This window comes from Falco punctatus (assembly GCF_963210335.1).
Source record: "Falco punctatus genome assembly, chromosome: 10".
NCBI lineage: Eukaryota > Metazoa > Chordata > Aves > Falconiformes > Falconidae > Falco > Falco punctatus.
The window spans coordinates 37,997,835-38,025,311 of record NC_137590.1 but is presented as its reverse complement, the minus strand read 5'-3'; the positions used below and the strand labels follow the sequence as shown (position 1 = coordinate 38,025,311).

The window sequence follows — 27,477 nt, the reverse complement described above, 5'->3', positions numbered from 1 at the left end:
TCTTTTCTGACTGCTTAGGTGAATCCATTAGTTTTTCATGTATTCTTGCTAGCTGCATTGAGAACAAGAGAACAGTTCTTGGAAAACATTCAGCCTAGTGCTGTATGTGACATTTCAGCAGAAACCAGCAGAAAAGAAATCTGAAAAACCTTCCATAAAGTAAACCAATGAGAAATAGCAGTAAAACGTTTAATGCCTATAATTTATTGTATACATACTCTGCAACTTGGTGTGTGCAAAAGTATACACTTTCTAGACAGCACTGAAAAACAGTTAAGCTACGTACGAGGCTTCAACCTGGTTTGTCACATTGTGTAAAAAGACATTTTGCATAAATGATATCCCCAAAGGAAAAAAAATGGGTTACAACTAGAATCACCCTTATTTATACACTAACACTTTAATATTGCATCACACCCATTCAACAAAATAAATAGTACATTCATCACAATTTAAACACCAGTCTCTCCATATATTTATTTTCTTTATGACATGTTTTGGTCTCCAGAAATATGCATCAGCTACTAGATTATGTTACAAAATGCAAAAGAAATAGAAAATTAGTTCTCCTGGACAATATTTTGGGCTTTACACAAAAATAAATCCAGATTTCCATAGAGATCTCATATAATTCTTGAAAAAAATTTATTTTAAAGCACAGCACAGAGCTGCACACTAAGGCTTCCTGTGATATGCAAAACCCTGGCCTCCAAAAGACATTGCTGCAAAGTGAAATACAGCTCAAGTGTAAATACAAGACATTTTGAAAAAGTAGTCATCAATAGAAAGTGCCCTTCATTTGATTTAACATTAGCAGTAAAGAAGTAGCTACTGAATTGTGATCAAAGCCAGACATGGAAGGGTTTTATGAGAAGTATGTAATATCACCCTATCAAGTTTAAGGATATAGAATCTGAGATAGCAGAAACCAACCAACATTTTATACACCTACATTCATTATTTTTTGACACAATTTAGTAAAAAAGGCACATTTTCAAACAGTGAATTAAAAAAAAAGATGTAGAACCTAAACCAGAATTTCATTAAATACAATTAAATCATTAGCTTAACATCAGATCGTCATAAACCAATATAAACATTCTTCCAGTTTTTATTAACGTCAAATTCAGATGCACTTTGGACAAGTACTGAAGTAGTCTCATTAGATTAATACTGTTAATCCAGCAAACAGTAAACGTTTTTGGATACAAGGTCAGAAATCAAACAAAAATTTAGTTCCTTCCTAGCCGCTTCACAAATATGCAGCAAATGCAAACACATTAAAATCCAAACATCTGTACAAAATTTGAAAACCATTAGCATTCCATGCCAATTATGAGAAAGTACTTCTCAACTGTAAAATTGCAAGTGTGTCCTTGAATAATTTTTCATATGAAATAGACAAAAATTAAGCAATGATCACTGTGTGACAAAACAGTTACACAGTGTCTTAGGGAGGCTAGCAGAGTACATTCCAGTCACCATCTAAAAGACAAATGACAAAGTGCTTTACAGATTAAGAAATGTAACTGATCTTGTAAGCAGAAAGCAGTGAAATAATCAAGTTTTATTTAACCTATATTGATCTGAAATGCAGATTTAACTCCCAACCAAACCAATTTTGAATTAATATATTTCTTTTGCTTCATAAGAGGCCTTTTTTTCCCCACCAGGCAGGAAGTTACTCACAGCTGATACAGCTATCTGGGTTTATAAGACCTAGAGCCTTTCTCCAGCTAAAAAGTAGTAAAAAAAAAAACCAGTAACTTGATCATGGTCCCGGTGTTCATCATCTTGAATGGCTAATCTAGGAACTACAACAGAAAATTAGATGGTCCCAATGAAGCAAAGTGAATACAACACACTTTTAGACAAGCAGTGAGGTTACACTATCTTGCATGGTCTCAAGTGCATATATTGAGAAACAGTTTTGTTGGTTAATACAGACAGTTAAAAATACAGAGGAGCAACGAGGGATCTTCATCTGGGCTCCCTGTCAGCCAATACTGAATTGATTTATAGAAGCTATGCCAATAGCTTACTCATGTCAGTGTTTTACTGAGGCAGTGAAATGCTACACCATCGACAGAAAACATCTTAAAAAGGCAAATCTGTTTTTTCTTACATTAAGTCAGATGTTTAAAATTCAGCAGTTTCCAAGATTGTTCCTTACAGGTTGCTACCTGAACTGCTTCCTAGAGACAGTGCTGTTAAGAGTAGCCCCCATAGGAAAGGTTCCTTTGTGGTTTTCTACAAGGCAGTTTTTCTTTTTTATTCCTTCACTTCCCCTTCCTCCCCTCACCCCACCCCGCACCCCACCCCCCAACACCCAAAGCCCTTTTTGTACTTTTCCAAGTACTTCTAGCATTAAAACATAACAGTCTCAGCAGCTGAAGCCTGTGGTACTATCAATGGAATCCTGGGGCAAAGCCCAGCAGTAGATACTGGTGAGACTTGAAGGGCAACCTGGGGAGATTACAGTAGGTGCAACACCAGATACAAGCTTTAGACTCTTAGTACCACTCCTGTAGACTTACGTGAACCCTGTGCTCATTGTAAACAAATTCAGTTACTGAAGCAAACAGTCTTTATATGCATAGACAGAAATAATGTGCAAATATGGGCATTAAGGTAAGTAACTGAACAAACTCTCTTGCTATACATAACAATTTAGATTTTTGGTTTGATGAAATCACAAGTATTTGCTAGTTAACATGAAGCTGTTAATATCAAAGAGTTGCAAATACATTCTAACAAAAGTTAATTCTGATGTGCTTTCTAAACAGTAGACCTAATTAGATAAATGACTGCTTCACATTTTAAATCATTTAACACATCGGATGTTTAATGCAAGAAACAACATGTGCACTGTACACAATTTGTAAAAGCAGCAGAAGCTGTTAAACAAATGTGAAGATTTACAGGGCAAGAAAAGAATTCCCAAGCATAAGCTTGAGCCCAAAAGCACAAGTCACATACAAACACTAGAAACTCCTGTCTTCAGGGTTTGTATTTATCATACTGAATTAGACTGGCATTGGAATTCCAGACATGCCAAAAGCCAACATAATCTTTTGGCTGTATCTGTAACTGTACAATTTGCAAATTAGATGACTTTTCTGTTTAGAAATAGAGGTTCAAATTATTTTTACGGGTCCTCAAATCAGAAAATAACGCAGCACTTTATTGCTTTGAACATCTGTGGCAACAGCTGAATTTCCAAGCTGCTTCTGTACAGAAGATGACATTTCAATACTTTGAGGCTCAAGTTGGGAGACAGAGCAGAACCTAAAGCGATTTCATTAAGTCTTAAGAAATATCAGGGAACAAGAATGCTATTCCTTTCTTTCAAGTGAATGCAAAATCAGTTTACTGGTATATAGGCCCACACAGTTCTGAGCCAGTGCATAGCTAGTCAATATTTCTGCTGGCATCTTGAACTAGTTTAATCAATGGAAACATCTATCAATTTTATTCACTTAATATGCATTAGTGCATTAATTTCTTCATTAAAAAACCAACCCTGGCAAGTATTAAAAATAAATATCTTATTTAGGTCAAACAAAAGCCTTGTTTTTCAGTACTTTAATCCCTTTAAATATTCTTTTGTCCTCTAACAAGCAAATGGAAACTAAAGTAGAATCAGAGATGTATGGAGGCAGAGGGTAGCAGAAACATGAACAAAGTCAACACCATGAGTCAGTTAACGTGTCCTCAGCTTCTTGGACTGTCTCTTGCGTTTTAATTCTTCTTCTTCCCGTCTCAATTCTTCTAAGTCCTCCTGAACACCGAGTCTCAAGCTGCCAAATAAAATTAAATCCTTTACACACTGCTACTCAAGAAAATGAAGTTTGACTTCTACTCCTCCCCCAAGAAAAGCAATCCTCAAATTATTACAGCTGACTTAAGCAAAAAATTTAGATCAGTTCAACAATCATAAGGTTTTTTTTAATTATAGCAAGAATACAGCTTTAAGGAAAAACAAATCAAGATCTTACCATTAGATTAGAATAAAATATTTTGAGGGGAAAATTATTTAAAACTTGTTAAAAAAAAGTTGTTAACCTTTAACCCGCAAACCTTGCCCACCCGCCCTGCCCCTCCCCTCAATTTTAATAGGAAAGGTCATTTTGTTCCCTGAAAAGAAGCTGCTGAAACACATCCATCAATTCTTGCCGAAGTGCCACTTACAAGTCGTAACAGGACTGACTCTATTAGCTCCTGAGAGCCACCTAAACCTTGTACATTGGCAAGGGACAGAAAGGGTATGTCAAACAGTAGAAAAGCAAAAGTTTGTTGCAACTTCCTGGCTTCAGGCACCTGCTCAGGGAGCTGCAAACACAATGGGCTCCAGCCCTGGCCATCTAGCTACCATGGCTCTGATGAACAGGCCCACAGAAGAGACTGCCGAGACAGCATGTTCTAGCTATGTCCATGCATAGTTTCTTCAGCTTCCTAAAGTTGGTATGCTGAAAGCAATACTTAAAACAGTATCTGCAATCACCAATCTCTTCTTCAGTAAGGCCTGGATCATCTTGCTGATTTGCTACTAGGAACAGGTATGGCAAAGTTACTATTTTGTGATCAGCTACTGCCTCACTGAACGCCCTGCCAAGCACACCTGTACATCCACAGATCATTATGAAGCACCCAAAAGCAGAGTAGCATGCACCTAAACTCAAAAGGTTCAGCCGAATGACAATGAAGATTCAATGGAACTGCTCCAGTACAGCCTCTAAAATGGATCTTATGCCTAAACAAGCAAAGTCATCCTGAATTCAGGAAGCTGCAGTCATCCAAATTAACAGAAACAAACACATCAAGGATCTATGTGATAAAGCTGATTTAAGCATCATTTTTCATTTCAACTTGGAACTTAACTGCTATAATTTTAGTGGGTTTGCTTAGCTAGAAAAAAGTTCCTCATTTCAAGGGTACAATGCTTTCAACCAAACTCTCAATGAAAAGTAGCTTAGCACTGAGAATAAACTCAATGTTGCTCAAGTTTCTTATCTCCTTTTCCTTTATGCTGCATGTGAAGTTAAAAGTTAGCCAGGCATTCAGCTCTGCAAAGAACTAAAGGTCTTCAAGAAAGAATTTTGTCAATAGCAATATCCCTGTAAAACTCTAGTTGTTTCCTCTAACTCCATTTAGCAGGCTATAGCTTTGCATGAGCTGCAGCTATTCCCTAGGAGCAAGGCAAAATAAGGGCACTGACTATAACTTCAAGAAGATGCATTTCCAATACTCAAGGCACTTTCTGAATAACACTACAAAAAACTTCAGTAGAAAAAGAAAATTTGGTAACTCAGTATATTTCAGTATTTTCCATTACCTATAAATAACTCTTACAACTCACAAAGCTTGTTCCACCAGCCATTAAAAACCAAAAAGAAAATCAGTTTATGAACATCAGGTTTTATAAGGCGACATAAGAATTGTGCAGGTCTAGAGGCCAAAATCTATATGGAAGTATAATCTTCATATTTTAAGTCATTAATTACAGAAGTTTGTCAAAGTACTTTTTATACATACATAGAAATATACACACATGTATATACATAAAAACAAATCTCCTTACAGTTCTCAACTAGCAGAATATTCTAAGGTTTGGGAGAAATAGAAGGGTTTAGCATTTCAACTGAAATTTGATTTTAAAAAAATATTTCGGGGCATAAGTTGGTTTTGGTTTGGGACTTTTTTGTTTGGTTCTGGTTTTTAATGTTTTTTTTGGGTGGGTTTTGTGCAGGTTTTTTGTTGGGTTTTGTTTGTTTTGTTTTGTTTGGGTGTTGGTTTTTTACCAGCAAAGTTTGTGATGCATATGAGAATGAACATACACAATTCATTTACTGGATTTATTTACTCTTCCCACCACTGGCCGAGTTTCATTTTTACCTAAGCTGTCTTCTAAAAAAAAGGTAAGGCTTATTTACTTCTGCTACAAAAAGCAGCAAATATCCACTCTTAACATAGCCTCATGCCCTGGGCAATAAACAATCTTCCCACATTCTGTCTCAGTTTAAACCCATGCATACCTCCTAGCTTCTTCTTTCTGTTGCTCTCTCCAGCTGCTCTCCATATAACGTAAGGCATAATCACTTTCGTCTTTGTATCTGGAAATCAAATATTAGCTTTCAGCACACTAAAAACTCATGATAATGTACAGTTGAGTTATGAATTTATATCCCTTAGAAAGAATAATTACCTTGTCATACACAGATGTTAATGTTTTGAAAGAATCCAAGTTACAAGCCTTTAAAATGCCCGCTTTCTTACACCGTTTTATCAGACAAGCAAAAAGTATTTAAACAAGCCAAAAAAGAGCCTTCATTTTCCAGCAGTTCCTAGCCATACCAAGGTAGATCCTCTTACAGAACAGCTAACACTATTGCATTTAGCAGTTCATATTCAGGCAGCTACATCTGATGAATTCTGAAATATTGCAGGCTGCTACAGAAAGCATTTTAACATCCAATAATAGGAAAGAGTTGCTATGAATTATACAGGTGAGACATTATAGAAGCTGTGTTATTTTTCAATTGTTTTGTATTGCATCAAATTTTACTGCTCCCCAGAAAAGCATGGCAAGCAGTGTGAAAATTCAAGGTCCCTTCTGCACAGAAGCAGCTCTAATGCCTGTTAATTTCTGCAATGCAAAACCATTTTTGGCTACCAGCACTTCCCCTGTTTCTACAACATTTTTATTTGTTGAACTATATTAGTTTCTGCTGTTCTATTGCTTGTTCTGTAGTATGCCAAAATTGACATTTTTCTTACCTTTTCCGATCATAGCCAAATATTTCCCGAATATGTTTTGATATTTCTTCTTGGGGCTCCCCTTCATCTTCAATGAAGTCATCCATTTCAGAGTCATACTCATCATCATCATCATCTTCTATTTGTCTCTTGTAATTAATAGGTGGTCTTCCAAGACCTAAATGACAGGAGAGTAAAAAACACATTAATTAATAACATCAGTATAACATTCCTTTAACAGTACTTCTCGTTGCCATACCTTGGACACAGCCATTTTACAGATCTGAGCTTAAAGGTGGAAAATTCTGCCTCGAGTTAGCAATTTTCAAATTCGGTGAAAGGAAAGACTTCCTCTAAGCTGTGCTCTAGAAGACTGCGTGTCAGTACCACCAGTGGCTTCCTGAGGAAGCTACCAGACAGAAGTCAGGCTTCAGGGTTGTTCAGGATTTTCCAGGCACTTATTTGCTACAGTCCATGCTGCTTGTTCCTGTTCAGAAATAATTTTTTTAGAACTGCTCACCTACTGATACTGTGAATTTGCCAAGACACTTAAATATCAGTCACAGGTTTGCTTTTTTTCCATGTACCACTTTAAACATCTGTTATTTAAGACACTATGAAATTTTAAAGACTAAGCATAATTAAGTGATGCAGGAAGTGAATCCTTCAATTCTTTTCCTTCTAACTACATCTATATATCAACAGCCATCACAGGTTGCTTAATTTTCTTTCATATACTACTTCAAACCCCAGGCCTGTATTTCAAGGCATATGAACATAGGTAAAAATAAAAAGTTGCAAAGCAGGAAAAAAAAAGCATTCTACTGTCAAATGCACTCTTTAAAAGGCAAATATTATTTTGTCCAAGTCCTTCCTAATTGCATCTGTAACTGGCAAAGACCCTCAGCAACCTCAACTCAGACATATACAAAAAATATAAAACAAGTAACTACATGAAAAAAAAGTATTTGTTCTAGACCTTTATACCTTGTGGATGAAACGCAGGTCTATGCCCTTGAAAAGATCTCATTCCATTTATTTGTCCATTGCTAGGTCTTGTGACTAGGTTTTTAGAAGAAATAGTTTCCGATACAACAGTACACTTTGGTTTCACAGTTGTACCCAAGCCACTGCCTGGTCGCCCAGGTCCTGTGCTTGGGTTGATGCCCGGTCTTCCTGGTCCTGTCCCCAAGCTGCTGCCTGGCCGCTTAGCTCCTGTGCTTGGACAGATTCCTGGCCTTCCCGGTCCTGTTCCCAAGCCGCTGCCTGGTCGCCCAGATCCAGTGCTTGGGTCGACTCCTGGCCTTCCTGGTCCTGTACCCACGCTGCTGCCTGGTCGCCCAGGTCGGGCATTTGTGCTGATGCCTGGCCTTCCTGGTCCAGTGCTCAAGCTGCTGCCTAGTCGCCCCAGTCCTGTGCTCGAGCTGCCAGCCAGCCTTCCAGGTCCCATGCCTGAGCCACTGCCCTGTCGCTCAGGTCCCAGGCTTGAGCTGCTGCCTGGCCTTCCAGGTCCCACACCAGCATTGCTGCTTGGTCGCCCGGGTCCTGCACCTGAACGACCACCTGGATGTCCAGGTCCTCCTTTTCCTAAGCTGCTGCCCGATCGTTTTGCATTGGAGTTGATTCCATGCTGAAGGGCTGAAGCACTTCCTGATTTTGCATGGGCAGACTTTTTCAGACTGGATTCTTTAGCAGATGGTATCCTCTGAGCCCCATTGGCTGCTGGTTTTGAGGGTGGCACCTGAGAGCTTGAGCCAGACTTTCCAGTACCATTGACAGGTAATTTACTATGATTGCCACCAGTAGAGCTTTTTAAGGAACCATTTTGTGAGGTTTTTTCCATTTGATCAATTCTGGAGGAAGATGATGACCGCAAGTGTTTTTCAGCCAGTGCTGGTGCTTTAGATTTCCTATCAGTACCACTCATAGACAACAGACTGCCTTTCAGTGCAGAATGTTTATCCATTGAGCTTCTGTTAAGTTTTGCATTTACAGATTCTTTGTGAGAAGTAACTTTTTTTGAAGAGCTCGATAACCCTGTACTCTTAATCTCCTTCTCACTTTTCTTATGCACGTCTACTCTCTTGTTTTTCCGTCCCAAATACTCCCTCTCTCTCAATTCTTCCGCTGTTCTGGGTCTCTCTTCTACCTTTTTCACTACTTTTATTTCCACTGGTTCATACTGTTTTTTTTCAGCAAGCCTTAAGAGCTCAGCAAAGTTCAGAGGTGCTGGTGCACTTTTGGGAGGTGCTTTGGGTTTCACTGCAAGTTTGGATGGTTTCTCTTCATGTTCTTCTTGCTCGTGCTCAGATTCAGTCTGACTGTATTCAAGTTGCTCTGTGTCATCTTCTGTTGCATACTCAGCCTCTGGGGCCTGAGTGATGTTCTCACAAGACCTCTTTTTTTTAAACTTCTCTTCAACAGGAATGCCATTATAGCCATAAAAATTATCTTTTGTTCGTGAGGCCATAGCTCTTGCCTTTCTGTCATGTTTCAGTTCAATACGCTTAGCCAAGAGTTCTTCCTTCTTTCTTCTTTCTTCCAGTGCTGTAAAAGAATACCAGGAGAAAGTTATGCAAAAGCCCTACTTTTTATTTCAGCTTCTTCCAAACTGATAAACCATTTAGGACAGTAATTTAAGGATATCTGGCTAACAGCTATTCCAAAAGAGACTGGAAAGTTATCAGAGGTCTGCCAACAGGGCAAGCTAACCCACCTGGATCAGCTACTCTGACAAACAGGCAAGCAACTAAGTCGAATGCTGCTATTGCAAACCCACCAAAGTGATTCAGCTGAAGCAGCTCTCCAGAATGCTATTCAAACTAAGGAGAATTACTGTGTAAGGAGGTACAAGACTTCAGGAATCTCTGGGTAATGGAAGGAGTTCTAAGACTGAGCAGAAGAATTTTGAGACTGTACAGAATTTACTATCAGATGTTTAAGGGAAGAAGAGGAAAGGGACAGAGCCAAAGAGTATTGGGGAGATAACAATCAGAAAACAGGCTGAGAGTGTGTGTAGAGGGGTGTAAGGGAAAGAAAAGAAGCAGCCAGCCACTGATAAGCAAGCTGCTGGTCACTGCATTTGTCTGATAGGGTACAGGGCTCTATCTCCACAATTCTTCATATATTCTTAATGAACTGTTTTTAGCTGTTTTCTGCCTAAGTATGCTCTATCTTGAGTCTGTGTGATCTACTGATAAAATTCAGGCTGAACTAGCTGGTGAGTAGGATGAGAGGTCTGAACACCAGACACTAAAAGAGACCAAGGGAGTGGGAGCCAAATACTAGGAAGACTTCACAAAAAGCATCAATTCTTAGAAAATGGATTGGACTAATCATGCTTTGGGTGCCTGTGGAGATACCAGCCACTGCCTATGTTATTCTATTGTCATGGGCCATGGCTACACAGAGTGTGTAGGCACGCCTATGTGGAATTCATGCTCAGTCTTGCTTCTGGCAACAGTGATTAGAAGCAGGCTTGTGACAGGCCCAGGAAAGGAGGAATACCCTGGGCCACCCAGTCCATCAGATTTGGTTAGCTTTAACAAAACATTAACAGCAGAAGCAATGCAGGTTTAGTTTATTCTACAGACTATTTAAAGGAAATATTAAACTGTGGAAAAACTGTGGCTCACACAACGCCTCTGCCATACAAATTTAAAATTCAGCCTGTATTAGTACACTAGATTATAACACAACAGGAACTCTTACCTTCCCCCCACCCCCAAAGCTTTTCAAAGTTAAGTTACCAAAGGCCTAGATGGTTTCCTGAAGTATCTCTTTACCTTAACCACAAAGCACCTCTTTACCTTAACCAATTCTCAATCTCCAGCAGTATACGTTAGTGTAGCTGATTAACATTTAACTCCTTAGGAAAGCACACAAACACCCTTTAGTGTTTGTTAGTCCTGGCTTTCCCTCAGCATCAGTTATGTGCTTAAGAGCCAGAAACAGATGCGTAGCTGTATTTGCAAGAGCTTTGAATAAGGTGACAAAGTCTCAAAAAGTCAATGAAAGCTTCCCATAGGAAATATTTTGGACTGTTACCTTTTTTTCTTTTTTCTTCTTCTTGCCGTTTAAGAAATGCTTGCACTGCTGCAGACTCTACACCCTTGACTTTTGGAACCTTTTTAGGAGGACCAACAGCCAAACTGTACCTTTTCTGTAAAGAACAAATAAATATGTCAGAAAAGCTATGAAATATAAAAATATTTAGAGTTTAAAACTGAAGGGCTGCGTAATGGTCATGTACTTGACTTTGAGCATAGAGATGGTACAGAGTAAACAAGCAATGAATTCCCACTGAAGCTAATAGTTGTAATGGATACACGTGACTCCTAGCCATACTTTGGTTCAGGCTAGGGAGCAACATCCTTGGGGTGAACTTGTGAGCTAGAAAGCCTGTGGCTTACATACAAGGGAGTAAAGGTCTTGAAAAATATTTTGGAAGGTGGTTTTGAAATCCAGAAGTGCAAGATAACCAAAGCACAGAACAAGATGCCAGATGTCTTCATTTCAGCTCTATCTTGTCTACATTACTGACCAGCAGCCAACTACTTCGCCCTATAAATACAATATCAGGATGGGCCCAATCTGAGCTGTCCCTGAATGGCAACTGGATTGCACGCCAAGTCCCTGGAGGAGGGACACCTCTCAAGGTTAGAAATTCCTTACCTGAGACTAAGAGATCCTTTCTTACCCAGGGCAGAGAGATCCCTTACCTGTGACAGAGCCTCAGTAAGTGACTGATAGCATGCTGAATTAATATTCTGAAACATTACTAATCCACGTAGCTACTCAAAATTATTATAAACATTGTATAGATAATTCCATTAGGCAAACTGTTGACCAAGTCCAAGACGTGGCTGGATCCAGCCACACCTAGGCTCCAAAAGGTGTTTAGAAAGCAAACCTTGTGACTCAACAGGAGGGTCCTCCTACCTCTTTGCATCTCTGGTCTGTGTGAATCATTCCAACTCAATTTTCCTTCGTATGTTTTTTCCATGCAGTAATTAATAAGGTGAACCTTGCCATCAAACTGACTGAACCTTGTCAAACCACTGTTAAACTCTTAATTCCATTGAACTTATTGAGCTCTATCAAATTATTATTTTATCTCAATAAAATATATTGCTGCTTCTCTCTTTTAGCAAGGTGCATTCCACTCATCAGCAACAAGACTGCACTCAGTTTTCTGAAGGAATGAACAGGAAACCAGAAGACAAGGTAGGGAAACCAAGAGCAATGAGTGAAATGCACTAGACTGAGAAGGAATGCAACAGCTGCATCAGCAATGGAATAAAAAAAATTTCAGCTCACCCGTAGTCTTTGGCCAAGCAGGAAAGAAAAGCAGACTACAGACCAAGCTGCCAGAGTCTGTTCAGCTCCAGACTTCTGGTTTACAGGTCCATTAGGGCTTTCAGATTTTTTGTGGCCACTTGTTTCAGTTTCAGGTTAACTTATTCAGTGAAAATAAAGCAATCCACTAAAAAGATGGAATTACTCCAAAAGTTGGAACTGACTTCACCAGCGTAATTAGAAGGCCAATCTAAAACCAGGGATACAAATTGTGATACTAATTTTAGTTCCTGCTGCAGTGATCTTAAACAGAAGACTACTGTACAAGGAGCTAGTGATACACGTACCAGTTTACCTGAATAGGTGCAGGCCTGCACTCTACTGTACTTACCACTTGAGACCGTTGAATGAACTCAGCAGACTAATGGTGACACAATGTGCAGCCCTTGCTTGGCACCTGCCAATTACACCACTTGCATGTGGTGTAATTTGCCAGGAGAACAGATGGCACTAGGGAGACCTTATTGCAGCCTTTCAGTACTTAAAGGGGGCTTATTAGCAAGAAGAGGACAGAGGTTTTAGCAGGGCTTGTTGCAACAGGACAAGGGGTGAGTGATGGTTTTAAAGATTCAGGCTAGATATAAGGAAGAGATATTTTATGATGAGGGTGGTGAGACACTGGCACAGGTTGCCCCGAGATGTGGTAGATGCCCCACCCCTGGGAACATCAGAGGTCAGGTTGGACAGGGCTCTGAGCAACCTGATCTAGCTGAAGATGTCCCTGCTCATTGCAGGGGGTTGGGTTAGATGGTCTTTGAAGGTCCCTTCCAACCCAAACTTTTATGATTCTTTGTCTCATTATATCTTGAGGTGAAGCAGCACATTTCCATATAACATCCTTTTGCTCGGCAGAGGAAATGATAGAAAATCCTATAAAAGCTCTGAAGACTACACTGCTGGCGATCTTCACCACTGATAGAATTTGCAGAGCTTGCCATGCCTAGATGTCTGTCCAGTGCTGTACAGCTCAGGGTACCAGCAGCTGAACAGATATAAAGTTATCTATGCTATCCCCTTTTTTCCTTCTCCTGTTACACCCAATAAATGTTATTTTAGAGCCCAAGTGCCTCTCTTACTAGGATTTATAATGAACACTTGCGCTAGTGTGCTACACCAGTTCAGACATTGCCTTTCATAAATGCCCATTATCAGACTGGCCTTTAGAATGATGAAATGAAAAGAAAAAGACTTTTTTTCAAGCTTCTTCCCACAAACACTCAAAAGAAAAACAAAGCAATGAAAGAGACTTGCAAAGATAAATACAACAGAAGGCAGTTAAACCCAGAAGCAGATGGAAAGCAGAATACACTTAGAAAAAACCCAGCTCTGAGGTTTGAGTTTTGAGTCTGTTTACCCCCACCCCCGATTTCAGTAGTAAGCCAACAGACAACCTAAACCAAGACTGTCCACATGGAAAGTTAGGATCCTCACCAAATGAAAGAGTGGTGGAATATGGTCCCAAAGAAAAACAGTATCACTAATAAAAAGTGCCACACAAGTCAGTAATCACATAAACATATTCTTCTCATCATATAGCCTTATGAAACAACTTTAAAAAATTAAATTAAAATATGTGATAAAGATACCAAATCCAAATGTTTTAGAAGCAATAACCAGGCAAGCTAGCAGCATAACTCCCTTTAGATTTCGTTATCACCCAATGGAAGCTTTCATTCTAATTTGATTCATTGAATCAGCAGCACATGAGCAGATCCTTGGATAACTTCTAATTACTAACATGCAAGCCCATACATTGTCCTGTATATATGTGCCCTAAGAAGCAAGTGTCAAAGACTCATTTCTAAACTGCAGCCAAAACAGCTCCAAGATGGGCAGCTACAATGCCAGCTATTCATAGTCACCTTCAGTAATTTCTGAAATAACCAAAACAGAATTACAAGGATATACCATCCACATACACTGCAGTAGTAAACCCTGACATGTTACCTTATTGTATTAAAGGCCTTCTACAGTCATGCTCATTTATCAAGATTCACCACTGTCCAAGAGTCTACCACAATCTGAGAACCTATTTTGTAAATCCTTATCGCTTGGAAAAGCAACAACTCCGAACAATTTTTGGTACTTACAATTGAAATCATTACAACTGATCATCAATAGCTAGGACTGTTTAAAGGGTAAGAAGGTAACTGGCGCTGGGCCCCTCTTCTGAGAAGCAGAGAGCCTTCCCTCCCCAACTTGTCTTAATTACCCCGAAAGTATTCCTAGACCTAACTGTTCAGGAAACCCCCAACCACAATGCAGCACACCCTCTCAATTTTTGCTCAAATGTAACCAGTGACTCACGTGGCCTGAAGTAATCGGGCATGCTCCATCTAAACCAGAACAGAGAGGGAAAGTAATCCACATGTTACCAGGGAAAACCCTTTCAGGAAAAGGTTGTTTCTAACATACTAATTTGCTTCAATTTGAGGTACTACGCAGTATGCTCATCTTAAGCGTAATAGCTATGTAAATTATCTTAAGTTGTTAAACATCTCATGTTTTGCCACTGGTAACCCAATATGGCAAAACTTTATTTAATTATTCAATTTCTACACAATTTCTAGAAAACAGACAAAACAGGATTTTCGAAACAGAGGACGCTGTTGGATTCAGTCTTTCGGGTCTTTTTCAATCTGAATTATTCTAGGACTCTGAAAGAATTATTAGGCTTAAGAAGCACCTTTGAAAACTGCTAAACAGCAGGGATGAATGTGGGTTGATCTATCCTGTTGGGAAACTTTAGAGAGAATTAAATTGATGGGGAAGCAGTTTTCAGGCTTTGTTTTGCTGCACTATGATTAACAGTGCTATCCAGGAGCAGCTCTGTAAATCAGCTTGACAGACATGCTCTTTTCTCACTGCCACTGATACGGCAAACTGGCAAATTCAAGAACTTAAAAGTCTTCCTGTCAGTAGCATTTCTTGATACTACCAACTGAAAACATAGCTAAATGATTCATACATGAATACCCATTTTCTGTACTGTGAATCACTACTACTGTGTTGGTAAAAGTTCTGTTCACTTTCATGTAGAAATGGCATAAAATAACCAGCTCAAGTGCAGTCTTTTTAAAAGCACTGAACCGTGCATGTGTTTCACAAGCACTGACAAAGTGTTTTACATACAGTGCAAATGAAAATGCAGCAGATTCCAGGTAAACCAGACAAAGCAAGCCAGGGCATATGTCATCATTATTCTGGCTTTTTATAGCTATTGCCAAGTTGGTTAATTCAGAGAAACAGAAATGTTTAGCCTTAGGAGAGCGCAGGTCAAGCTACTCCCAAAATTAGTGTTTACAACTTAAGTAGCGCAGTGTTATCTCTGGGCAGCACGTAGTAACAGCTCTAATGGAATACTGCTGAGATGCACAGTGGGATCTGCTTTACCCAAACAAAAAAGTAAAGGCTGTGGAAGTGCCTTTCTTCAACTGTGTACCCTCAAGAAACAACAAGTCTCTTCCTACCAGTGGGTAACATTTCTCCTGAGGTTTCTCATTTTTCACCTTACTATCTGCAACTCTTGCCATAGCTCCCTACCTAGTAACTCGCTCTTTCTGAATCTGACTAATGGCACTTTAATAGTATGGTGGAAAGTCTGTTTCAGTGCAAAAATCTCACTTGTTTTCCACTTACAGCCAGAATTAACTGTTTCAGTGGGCTTTCTAGCATTCAAAGTTACATGACTGACAAAGCAGCAGACTTTTTTTCTCTGAAAAGTATACCTCAAAACAAAAAGATTAATAAAAAAGACTAGTATTAATATGGTAAATAAAAAAAACATTCCACCGGGCTGTATGTGCCTATACATTCACACACATGCATACTGACTTGTGAGAGATATATATCAGACATAGTTTATATAAGACATCCATTCCTTAAATACAGAGCGCCAGTGTTTAGCAACCAGCCTTGGCCAGCACACAATCTCCAAGTCACAAGTTTAACTGTGTAATCTGCAACCAAGGCTTTGCTCTTAAATCAAAGACTTTCTTTAAAGCATGGCATACGATCCTGACACAGTTGCAGCTGTTTTAAGTGCCAAATCTTAGACTATAGGAGAGATTTTATAAAATAATTGTAAACTTTATGGCATCCAAATGAAGTCCCAAAAGGCCTAGACCAAATACTAGACCCATAGGCAAGCAACAGTAGTAGTATTGCCTTCAACAACGATCAATTTTTGCACAGGCAGCAATGCAATATAGGAGTGATCAATTTTGCCAAACCTGATTCTCAAGCAGAGCACCTGTACAGCTAATGATTTTTGCTATAGGCTTGCACACATAATGTAAAGATAATTCCACTTGTGGTATCCAGCATGGACAACTTGCAGAGGTTCTCACAGGGTGGGGTGGGTTTGTTTGCTTGTTTTTCCCTAGCAAGTTGTGACCCTTGTATGTTACAACACTTTTCCTGTTCTTCCTTACCATTCATCGAGATACACAGCCTTCTGTCCAGGTTTCAGCTGGGGATAGTGTTTTTTCTTAGTCAGTGGTGCAGTGCTGTGGTTTGGATATAGGATGAGAGCTATTGCCGAGTAGTGCTTACTCTAAGTCAAGGACTTTTCAGTTTCCCATGCCCTGCCAATGAGCAGGCACACAAGCAGCTGGCAGGGAGCAGAGCAGCCAAACGGCTATTCCATACCACAGGACATCATGGGGGCTGTCGATTGCTGCTGGGGGACTGGCTGGGCATTGGCCAGTGGGGGTGAGCAACTGTGTTGTGCATCACTTCTCCTCCCTGCTCCCCTGCCCCTTGGGTTTTATTCCTCTTTTTCTCTCTCCTTTTCATTACAACTGTTATTATATTTTACTTTGATTATTGAATTGTTCTTACCTCAACCCACAAGTTTTAATTTTTTCCAGTTCTCCTCCTCATCCCACCAGGGGCAGGACGGGGTAATTTTGCAGCTGCACGGTACTTAAGTTGCCAGCTGAGGTTAAACCAGACCACCTTCACCAATGGGAAGTCCCTGTTTCCCCCAAAATATTCTTTGAGGTATAACTTTCCAATAACATCACTAAAGGTTCATTCATCCAGTTAAACCACACACATGCTGTTTGTGCCACTCCTCTTGCAACGCCCTAATACTGGTTCCTCAAAAGAAAGCTTTCCAAATTTTAAGTGGTCATTTGCATCAACTGCCCAGGAGCTGTGCTGGTAATTCCAAGGCCTCTGCTACAGTAGTATCACCATCCAATCTACAGACAACATGCTGGGGTTACCAGCAGCTCCCTCCACAGTTACACTTTCTTAGAATATGGGCACATAATGCTCTCTCAACTACTGTTATCAATGTCTAGTTATGACAAAGTAAATGGCAGTTACCAAGCGTGCTTAAATTTTATTCTCTTCAGGTGCTAACAACCCTTACCAAGAGAAAGGCTTTACTATAAGGTTTTTTTAACTGTCAGCTCCTACTGTTCCCAAAACCAATTTAACAGGGTCATACATCTGATTCCTAAAAATGCAAAAGAATTTTTCTTAAGATTTTGCAACTGCTGTCACAACGCCCAAGCTAAACCATTAGCTGAAAAAATGCAGAAGTTTCTTCTGTTAAATACTTCGGACAGTAACTATATATATATATATATATATATATTTTCTATGCTTTCCTTTCTGTAATTATATTGTTGTCCCTGTTTTGATCTGCTTATGCAAAAAGATATCGGGAATAGGAAAAGCTGAAAGTTTTACACATTTTAGTCAGCGTTTGAAATCACCTGGAATTTAAGTACGAAGGTCAGTCAAGCTGAGAGTAAAAGCTCTCCTTGCCCCTTGCCAACTTTTTACACATTGTGTATCTCTCAGTTCTCCTCATGTGGATGTTGATACAATACAAAGCATTTCTAGACTCTGTTTTGAGGCAAGTTTTAACCACATAAGTGCATGCACACCAATCATGCAGGAGTCTGATTCTATGACAGCAAGCTGTACTTCACAGCCATTTTCCATCTTTCTCTTGCAGGGCTTCTCCTGCCTATGGGCAAGTATTCTACAGTTTGTAGACCACCGTTTCATGGGCAGGCTCTAACACACATGGTCCTCTGAACAAACCTGGAGCTTTTGCTACTGTTTTACTTTGCAAACACTTCATGTCTGGTAGCTACCTGTGCTGTCAACTTTACTGGAAGCTATTTTGTAACAGTCATACTCACTATGTGTCAGTCTGACTTAACATGAGAATTTAGCAAGTGCTGAGGTGGATGACAAGCTGTTTCCGATTTGGGTCACCTCTTTGGGGTTAAATGCTATTCTGTATCAGAGTTTTTCTCAGTTCGATACACCAAAGATGCATCCTCCCTTAAAAGAAATAGGGAGCTGTATGAGATAATGTCTAATAAATTATTAATGACCATAGAAACAAGGTGAAACAGAAGCATGACTTGTTCCAGCTATGCTCAGTGTATTTAAAAGGAAAGCCTGTAACACAGTTTCATACTTTTAAGAATATCTTCCAGACAAACATCTCACAAGTGCTTCACTACATCCATTAGGTCACATAAAACTTGTGGCTTAACAGAGCATACCAGTATTAAATCACATAACTGTTATCTTGTCTAATGAAAGCAAGATCACACTGGAAATCTAATAAACTGCCAACGTGCGTGAAATCTTAACAATACAGACACACAATACTGACGTCCCTATGGAACATTATGTGAGGAAAAACTGGGGCTCTTTGCAGCAACTGCTACAAAGATTATTAGCAACACATTAACAGTTTATACACTAGTTCATATATATACTGTTTTATTTAGAAACAAAACCCGACACAACCAATAGGGCACCGAAAGGCTGATTTCAGCAATGTTCCTTTTGAATCTGGATTTCCATAGGGAGATGAACAAGCAGATCAATTTTTACAGGGACATGATGCAGTACCTGTTTTATGCAGGTCCCTCTTACGATACAAGATCATATTATTTCTTAAATTGAGTTGTTCTATAATTTTTACTTCTGAGGTGTGTGTATATATACACACACCACTTGTGCATGTTACTATTTTTCATTACAATAGGCATGTAATATCAAGTTTAGTGCACCATAATGTTTAAAATAAACTTCTAAAAGGGAAAATCAGGGGATATGCTCATTAACACAGGAACTAACATTTCTGGAAACCTGTTAACTTCACATACTAGTAAATTTTGTGATTAATCTGTATGGTAATTTTAGTACTTAGGATTAATTACAATCTTCCCGTATGAACCTACTGTATGTACGAGCTTTAATCTAGTGGAGTTACTTTGATGTTCACTGATCAGAAAACCTCCATAGGCCCTCTTTTGAAGCCTAACAGCTGCAGATAACCTCAAGCAGTGCCAAGAGCAGCTCTGCTTTTGCTCAGGCACTAAGGCAAACTTTGCAGTTAACAGGTGCGCCATAACTTGCAAGAACAGCAAATTCCTTCAGTTATGGATTGAACTGCACTCTCATTCCATGAGTTAATCAGGTAAGCAAATCCTAATCCCGCCTTCTATAAAAGGAGTAACAAAACCCTCATCCACTGCACAAGTAGGATTCCCTCACTCCATCATCCCAGCTGTAATAGAGAACATGGTGATATTTCATGAATGTTTCATCATGATTTAACAACTACCTGTGACAAAAAATAGTGGTACAGTACATTAAAGCTGCATGAGAAAACTAAGAACATAAAAAGATATTTAAGTGTTTAAAATAAGAGCTACAACAACCCAATGACAATTCAGTAGAACCACTTAAGAGTGATAAAACAGGCATTTACATTTCTTAAAGTATTTATATATTTGATATTTTCTGATTTACATTACAAACCAGGTTTCTTCATAGAGTCAGAGACAAACTAGAGCATACTAAATATAAAAGAACACATTTTATAAGATTTTTTTAAACCATGATGGAATCTGATTATTTGCATGTATTTGCTGTATGGCTGGTCCGTATTATCAACTGATCGCAACATTAGTGACCATTACCAAAGTGTTAACAGTGATGGAGAGAAACAGAGATACTCTCAATTCTACAGTGTCTCCATTTCAGCAGGGTCAGAACTGAAGAGCATGCTTTTTCTGTTTTTGCTGTACTTCATGCTAAAAACAACTACCCCTCCCGTTTACTCTGGTTCAAGCAAGCTAATCACAGGAACACAAAACTTGCTCTCCGTTAAAGAATAGGCAGGAAAAGCGTTTCCCTAGCTGGTGGCTACCAAAGAGGAAGCGTTTTTATCCAAATAAGCACACACGACTTATAGCTTGGGTCCTGCCAAAGGAATGAAACACGGTACAGTAACGTACCGGAAGGCCACGGGCCCTTCCCGCTGCCGGACCTCATTCTGCCAAGCAAGCAGGTTATTTCATACCGAATCAACATAAGCCCAAGAGCTTGAGTGAAAATACAAACGGCTGAAGCACAGGCTTCAGAATAACATTCGCAATAACGCGAATACCTTTCGCTAACATCCCCGCGCAGCTGTTGCCGGCTGCTCCTCAGCGGTGGATACGAAGGCACCGGGCAGCGCCGCACACATCCAAAACTTGCCGGCCTTTGTCCCCGACCCGCGCCGGGGACGTGGCATGCTCCTGGTCCCAGGGCAAACAAAAGCACTTACCCGGCTTTAGCCACGGCCGCTGCCCCTCCCGCATCACCGGCTCCGCTCCCGGCACCTCGGCGGTACCGCGGCCAAGAGGCGCCAGCCCCGGCCGCCCCTGCCCGGCGCCGCACGGGGCGAGACCCGAGGGCAGCGGGAGCTCCGCCCCGCCCCCGCCTTCCAGCCCGGCAGCAGGCTTCTCCGGCCGGCGGGGCCCAGCCACGGCCCGGCTCCGCCAGCGTCGGCCAGACCTGTAGGCCGGCTGCCCCGGGCGGACATCCAAGCACGACCCCCGCCGCCCCGTGACCGCGCCGCGGCCACCACGCCCCAGCCTCACGCCCCCGCCGCCCTCAAGCTCACCGGCACCGAGTTCAGCCCCTGCTGCTCCGAGGCCATCACGAGGATATTGTGGAAATCCATGGCTGACCCGGGGAGGGGGATAAGGTAGCCACCCCGCCACTCCCCTCCGCGCCCGGCAGAGGAGAAGGAGGAGGCGGTGCCGGCCAGCCGGCCGGCCGCCCGCCGCCGTCACCGTCGTCGCCCGGCCCGGCCCGGCCCGGCCCAGCGCAGCCCGCCTCTCGGCTCCGCTCAGCCCCGCTCACTTCCGGCCGCCGCCGCCTGCCCTTTATATAACCTCGCCGCGCGCTGGCGTCACACCGCCTCCGCGTCACTTCCGCTGTGACGCGCGCCCTGCTCCGGAAGACGCGTGGGGCGCGCGGGGCGGCGGCGGGCTGGTGCCGCAGGCAGCTGGCGGGGCCGACGCTCGGCTTGGATCCCAGGGGCTGTCCTCGTGCGGCCGCTGTGAACCTCTGGCGCCCGGTGAAGCGGGCGTCAGCCCCGGCCCCGACACGGACGTGCGTCCACAAACGGGTGTAAACTGCCACTTTTTCCTTGGCTCCGCGTTGTCGTTTGTAGTAGCAGTTCGCCCTGTCTCGGCGCGGCGGGGCTTGCGGGGATTCGAGAGGGCCGCGCTGTGGGGGGCGAGGGCCCCGGACGCGGGCCGCCGGCGCGGCCAGCTCGGTCCTGGCCGCCGCGGCGGCCCAGCAGCCCTGTGAGAAAGCGGGAGTATGCGCTCGGCCTCCGCTGTGAGCTCCGTTGGCTCACCGGGTCTTGGGAACGGCCCATGGCCTCCAGCAATGCACGGCTGCAGCCGCAGGGCCTCCCGGGCCCGTGTGGTGCCTGAACCAACTATGTTCTGTCCCAGCAAATATTTTCCCAAGTATCTGACAACCCGCAAAATGGTGCAAGAACACCAGCTGACTGAAGGCTTTAACATTGTGTTGGTTGTCAGCTCTTTGCCTATTAGAGTTACATGAGATCCAGCTGGCAAAAATTCCTCTGCTTTCCACACTGGTGCTCACAAAAACCTGGGCACTGAAAGGAAGGTTTTCTCATCTTTGTTTCGTCTTTCTCTAACATAATTTCTTAACATTGCTATTACTTGTCCACTCTCCACTTACAGTTCCTCCAGGTTCCTGCTGTTTCCTCTCTCCCTTTGCCTCTTTGCTGCCCTCACTTAATTTTATCCCAAATCTGGAATTCTTTTCAGGGTGTAGCTATAAGCCATGTTGCAACCTGGTGTAAAGATGCCTAGTGTGGCCCTAATCGAAGGGAGGAACAAGACCATTTATTTGAGTGAGGCACTGCACCACTTAACTCGAAGGGCTTTTGTAGTTCTTGAGCTACGGGAGACCTGAAGTTTTTTCTGTAGTGCTTGCTCTGGTATCTCTTTGTGGCATCTGCTTCTGCTCCTCTTGATCTCCTACTGCTTTCCCTTGGGCTACAGTCCTGATTTAACCCGTTGTTGTGTAAGAATGTAATCTTTCTTTCTCTTCCTCTTAATTCTCATCACTATAAGACATTGCACTGACTTTTTGCTCCTGACTCAGACCTGGATCAACTCAGAACTCAGAGGGTTTCTGCCCTGTTTATATTATTACTTTCTTTAAATGTTCAGCTTTAAGTATTTTTGATTTTTAAGACTTTTTCATCACTCTCTTCACAGGCAGTGAGTGGTTCACCAGATTTCTCTTATTTTTAGCATTCTGTTACCTGCTGTGGTGCCATCAGGAAGGTTATGGCATTTTGTGGTAGTCTTATCTGCCACCCCATCACTGCTGTGGTGCTTCTTCAGTCAGAGTTTCCCTGCTGCATCCTGAATTTCTTGTATCTCCACTTCACTCTTCCTTGACAGGCTTTTTAGTATGACTCACATTCCTGTATAACAACAGCAGCATTGACAGAGTGATGATTGTTGCTCTTTGACTTTTATGTTTGCTTACTTTGGGTGTTAAGAGTTGGCAGGAATACTTGGCTAAATACAGTCTATTCTGCTGACTGCAGTCCTGAAGATGAGTGGAGAAAATCTCTCCCTGCATCTGAAAGAGGAGTTATGACCAGGCCAGGGGAAGGCATTGTGGTTGTTTGTTGCATGCCACTTTTTGGAAAGCTTTAACCACAGTTGTTACATTTTCCTGTATATGACAATATCACATGTCCTTCAGCAGAGGGCATTTACATCTGTGTTAGGGCCAATGAGAGAAATAATAGCATTGTGTAAGTTGTGCTGCAGACATTTTATAGGGCAGTAGCAAGCAATGCTGAGCTGCATCAAGATACCCATGTAACACCCATGGCACTTAAAACCAGATGTGGCATATGTTACAAAGTCAGTGTGATGCTTTGATGTGGTCCAGTCTCTTTTTCTGGCAGATATGCAACAATAAACAGGGACCTCCTTGCCACATAAGGCTACAGCTCTGTCCTCCTTGTGTCTTAAATTGCTTCCCAAATTGTGATCACTTTTCATCACCTTTGCATACACTTACAGGGTGATAAACTGATCCAGACTAGGCTTGCCAGGATTCCCAAGTACAGCTAGTCTGTCAGCAACAAAAGAAGAAACAACTTCTGTGCTTTTAAGCCAAACTGGTATTTCTGTTAAATGAAAAGACCAAGAGAGAAAATGTTTCTTCCTTTTTTTGTAACTCTCTGATCAGTCTGATTCTGTGCATGACATCTAAAACCAAAACCCAAAATAACTCCTCTCAATTCTCCCAAGAACACAGAAGAATTTCTGCTTCTGTAAAAGTTCAGATCAATTTCTTTCTTTCTGCGTATACCTTTTAAAGTGAGAACTTCACTAAGTTTTATTTTTATTAAATATTAGGAAATTACTTGGGACTAGAACTGTTTGGAAAAGACTCAGAAAATATAAGACAATATTCCACAAGCAAGTGTCTTCATTGCAAATTTTTAATCAGCTGTGCTCAACAACAGTTTTTCAGTCCAGCCATGGACAAGGCATATGACTAATCCTATTAAGTGAAGTGTGTTTAAAGAATTAAGAGTCTTAATTAGAGGCCATCTGCAGAGGTCAGATAATCAAAGGCTGCTTGGTTTTAGCATTTTCGAATGACTAATATTTGTGTGAGTTTTCCTTTCCCCTTTTCATCCAGTGTACTTTCTGCAGTAAGTTAAACAGCTGTTCCAATATGGCCTTTATTAAGTGAACTGAATTATCCTCATGTCCGACAGACAGGTCTCAATCATCAGGCACTTAGACATTTACAGAGATGGCAGTGTGTGTTCAGAAGAAGCCTAGGACTGGGAAAACACAGGTTTGAGCAAATCAAGTTTGCATAGTGTGGTGCCAGCCTACCATATAGCTGCTTCTGATTTGAATTATTAAACACTAAGATTTTTTTTCCCAATGATACTGATATGGAGAAATAGTGTGAAATGGGGACAATGGACATCGATTGTGATTGTATATGTCTGCTCAAGGAATGTGGGTATGGTGACTGGTCATGGGTGCGGTGTCTGGTCACTGATGTGAATGAGCTGTAAATAATATGGTCAAGTTTGTATTCATAAACCAATATTCATTGTAATGCATAAACAGGCTTGTAATTGTATAGCGACAAAGGGGTTAAAATGTCTGAAAGATCATATAGACTGTTCGGACAAGAAAGTTGCAAATCTCTGCAAGGGGAGCTGTCCTCCTTATCTGCAAAGCAAGTTGCCCTACCAAGGAGATAACGGGACAGCTGGATGTCTTTGAGTAAAACTACAAGGGGTATTGTAAAAACCCTGGGAAAGATTTCTACAAGTCTGCCAACTCATCACTTTTGAAACACAGCAGTGAAAGCAAAGAGAAGGGCCAAGACCTGGAGGGAAACCTACTGCTTCTAGAATAACTAAAGCATATGCTTCAAAGTGATGTAGTGTGAACGAACATTAGAATAGAATTAAAGAATAAACATTATGTTTGTTAGCCACTGTAACAATTGTAGATATCATGTACCGCCACATGTTACTCATCTACCTGTGGTGTCTGTTCTGTTATCCTTTGTTAGACATCCGCCTATCTGCTGACCTTCTGTGTTAAAACTTCAGCGGAACACTTCAGCAGGAGAGGACAGATAAGGGTAAAAGAAATAATTAAGCAAGAAAAGCAGATGGCCAGCAAGGGCATAAATTACCTCAGACTGATAAGAACACTGCAAATGTGCAAGACCATCACATAATGAGCAAAAGGTGAAAAGTACACCATGAGGAAGACCTACAGCCTTCCTCCCATAGACCACTGCCCACATTCTAAAGACCCCGGCCCACAATTTTTGGAAGAATCTGCGCAAGCGCGAAAGACTGATAAGCTAATTAACATATGAAGCGAGGGTAGGCGGGTTCAGGTAATGAATATGTATAGGCGTTAATGGAATATTCATTGTTTCATTATATAAATATAAGATAACCTGCCCCTCTGGGTGTGTACGATTGGTGGAAGGATCCCCCGTACGCCTCAATAAAGAATACTTAATCACTAAGAAATTCTGAAGACGTTCTTTGAAACATCACATAGGCACACAGCTTTGAGGAGATAACTACAGTTTTGAGGAGACGCCTGCCCCTCTTCCTCTAACAAAGGGGCTATTTAAAAAAGAATGAGAAAAGGATGAGAGATATTCCAATGCTATCTAGAGGGAGGGAGTGCTAAGTCTCCTTGCTGGATAAGATGGGATGGTCACAAGGACATGAATCACCTACAAACCTGCAAGACCACCACATTCCAGGAAACGGACTGATAAGCTAATTAACATACGAAGCGGGGTTTAGGTAACGAATATGTATAGGTGTTAATTGAATATTCATTTGTTTTATTGTATAAATGTGAGATGGTTCGTCACTTCGGGTATGCACGCTTGTGGAGGAGCGATCCCCGTGCATCTGCGCGCAATAAACATACCTACTTTATAACTTTCGAGTTATAGAGTCTAATTCCGCACGTCAATACATTAAACAGAAATGGAAAGCAAGACTCTCGGGATGATAATTAGCTGGTATTGACAATGTATAATGTAGGCATCTAACTTAGATGTCTAGATTACGACCTTTGGCTCCAAACAGGAAAATCAGAAGAGCAGGGATGAGAATTGTGTCCTTCCTCACACCCAAAAAGCAGGATCAATTATATTTATGTAATTTCTAACAGACACTTGTCCATTCTGCTCTTCAAAAAATCTAAAAACAAGGCTGTTGTACCCCATGGCAATCTCTCTTGCTGTTTTTTTAATCTGCATCATGAGAAAGCCGTTTCTAACATCCAGCCCAGATCTCTGTTGCCCACTGAGTCTCTTCAGCAGGTGAGTTTATTGCCCTTTCCTTCAGAAATACAGTGCATGTATTTAGGGCCCTCCTACTGGAACTCCCCTTTCCCTAGGGTAAACCACTCCAATCCCTCCAGTGTTTCCTCATAAAACCTCTTAATTCTCTGTTCTGGCCAAAGCCGAATACAATACTCTAACTGAAGGTTTACTAGCCCCAAGCACATCAGAAGAATAGCTTCATTTGCCTGGCAAACAATATTCCTTTTTATATAGCCACCGGTGCTCTTTGCCTTTTTTGTAGTGGCGTGGCTGACTCCCGTTTGCGTTGTGACCTGTGCTAACCACCAAGTCTGTTCACACAGTGATGCGATCAGACCAGCAATTCTACAGCCTGCATTTGTGATGTTGGTAATTCTGCACAGAGGGAAAGCACGTCACTCCCTTTCCGCCTGATATGGAAAATAATATAGCAAGAAACCTAAAACTCTGCCGCAGGCAGGAATTACATAGATAATGGGAACCATCAGTATGCAAGCAGGAGCCCCGTTGCCCAAGGAGGGGGCTGTTAGCACTGGTGCAGATGAGCTCAAGAAGGTACATAAGGAGCCTTCTAACAAAGACGTGCTAACTGTGAAAAGAAACAAACTGCTGAAGAGATACGACTCAAGGATACTACAAATATGAGAAAAAGAAGGGTAAAGGTAATTGTAGAGGGAGATCGCGAGCTCCTACTCAAATGGCCCCCCCGAAGGAGGCGGATCCCCCGCTCGCAGAGCATGCGTAGTGAATTAAAAAGGAGCTGTACCTTTAAATCGAAGCGGGGAAGAAACTAACCAATAAATAATTAGGAGGTGTAGCCTTTGGGCGGATCTAACCAGCGGAACTGTATTAATGTGCACTGTGAGCTGAACTAGGTGTGCAAGTTAGGAGGAATGACTGCCCTTGTGCTCAGCGCTGCACCAAGCACACCTGCTTTATAACTTTCCACGGGCTGTGAAGTTTGTTTCCACAAGTCACACTCATGGTAAGTTGCCAGGCTTGTGGAGATCCTGGCCCTATCCTTCAACTCTTTCTGCCCCTGCCAGTCCGTGGGTTTGGTAAGCAAGTTGTCTGTTCTGCCATGCAAATAATTTAATGAAAATATCGAATTGGTGCCATGGAGATACTCTTGCAGAG

General features: G+C 41.5%; 1 protein-coding gene and 1 long non-coding RNA gene across 4 annotated transcripts in view; one reads left to right on the top strand and one right to left on the bottom strand.

Moving 5' to 3' along the window:
- Positions 1-381: 381 nt before the first annotated feature.
- Positions 382-21,326, bottom strand: SPTY2D1 (SPT2 chromatin protein domain containing 1). Of its 3 annotated transcripts, XM_080405781.1 has the most exons (7): positions 21,053-21,315; positions 20,552-20,684; positions 10,804-10,918; positions 7,744-9,303; positions 6,778-6,934; positions 6,036-6,113; positions 382-3,800 (listed from the first exon to the last, which is right to left on the bottom strand). In XM_080405781.1, exons 4-7 carry the CDS (start codon positions 9,224-9,226, stop codon positions 3,704-3,706), a joined length of 1,815 nt encoding a protein of 604 aa, XP_080261907.1. In that variant the 5' UTR covers positions 9,227-9,303; positions 10,804-10,918; positions 20,552-20,684; positions 21,053-21,315; the 3' UTR covers positions 382-3,703. The 3 variants fall into 3 exon arrangements, 2 of the variants coding, with proteins under 2 accessions (XP_080261907.1, XP_080261906.1); XM_080405780.1 differs by lacking the exon at positions 20,552-20,684 and having other exon boundaries at positions 21,053-21,317; XR_013930945.1 differs by lacking the exons at positions 382-3,800; positions 6,036-6,113; positions 20,552-20,684 and adding an exon at positions 7,016-7,243 and having other exon boundaries at positions 6,797-6,934; positions 21,053-21,326.
- Positions 21,327-24,410: 3,084 nt separating this feature from the next.
- Positions 24,411-27,477, top strand: part of LOC308070998 — an 80,223-nt gene continuing 77,156 nt past the window's right edge. Inside the window, exon 1 of the long non-coding RNA XR_013930964.1 lies at positions 24,411-24,510. This is a non-coding gene — a long non-coding RNA (uncharacterized lncRNA). The remainder of the gene's footprint in view (positions 24,511-27,477) is intronic.

What these genes read in the sequence shown, in the direction of transcription:
- SPTY2D1 (XM_080405780.1), bottom strand. Translation starts at nt 21,112, where the DNA reads ATGGATTTCCACAATATCCTCGTGATGGCCTCGGAGCAGCAGGGGCTG. An exon ending in AGGGGCTGAACTCGGTGCCG is followed by an intron (nt 10,919 to 21,052) that starts GTGAGCTTGAGG and finishes TGTTCTTTACAG; the next exon opens with AAAAGGTACAGTTTGGCTGT. An exon ending in AGAAGAAAAAAGAAAAAAAG is followed by an intron (nt 9,304 to 10,803) that starts GTAACAGTCCAA and finishes ATTCTTTTACAG; the next exon opens with CACTGGAAGAAAGAAGAAAG.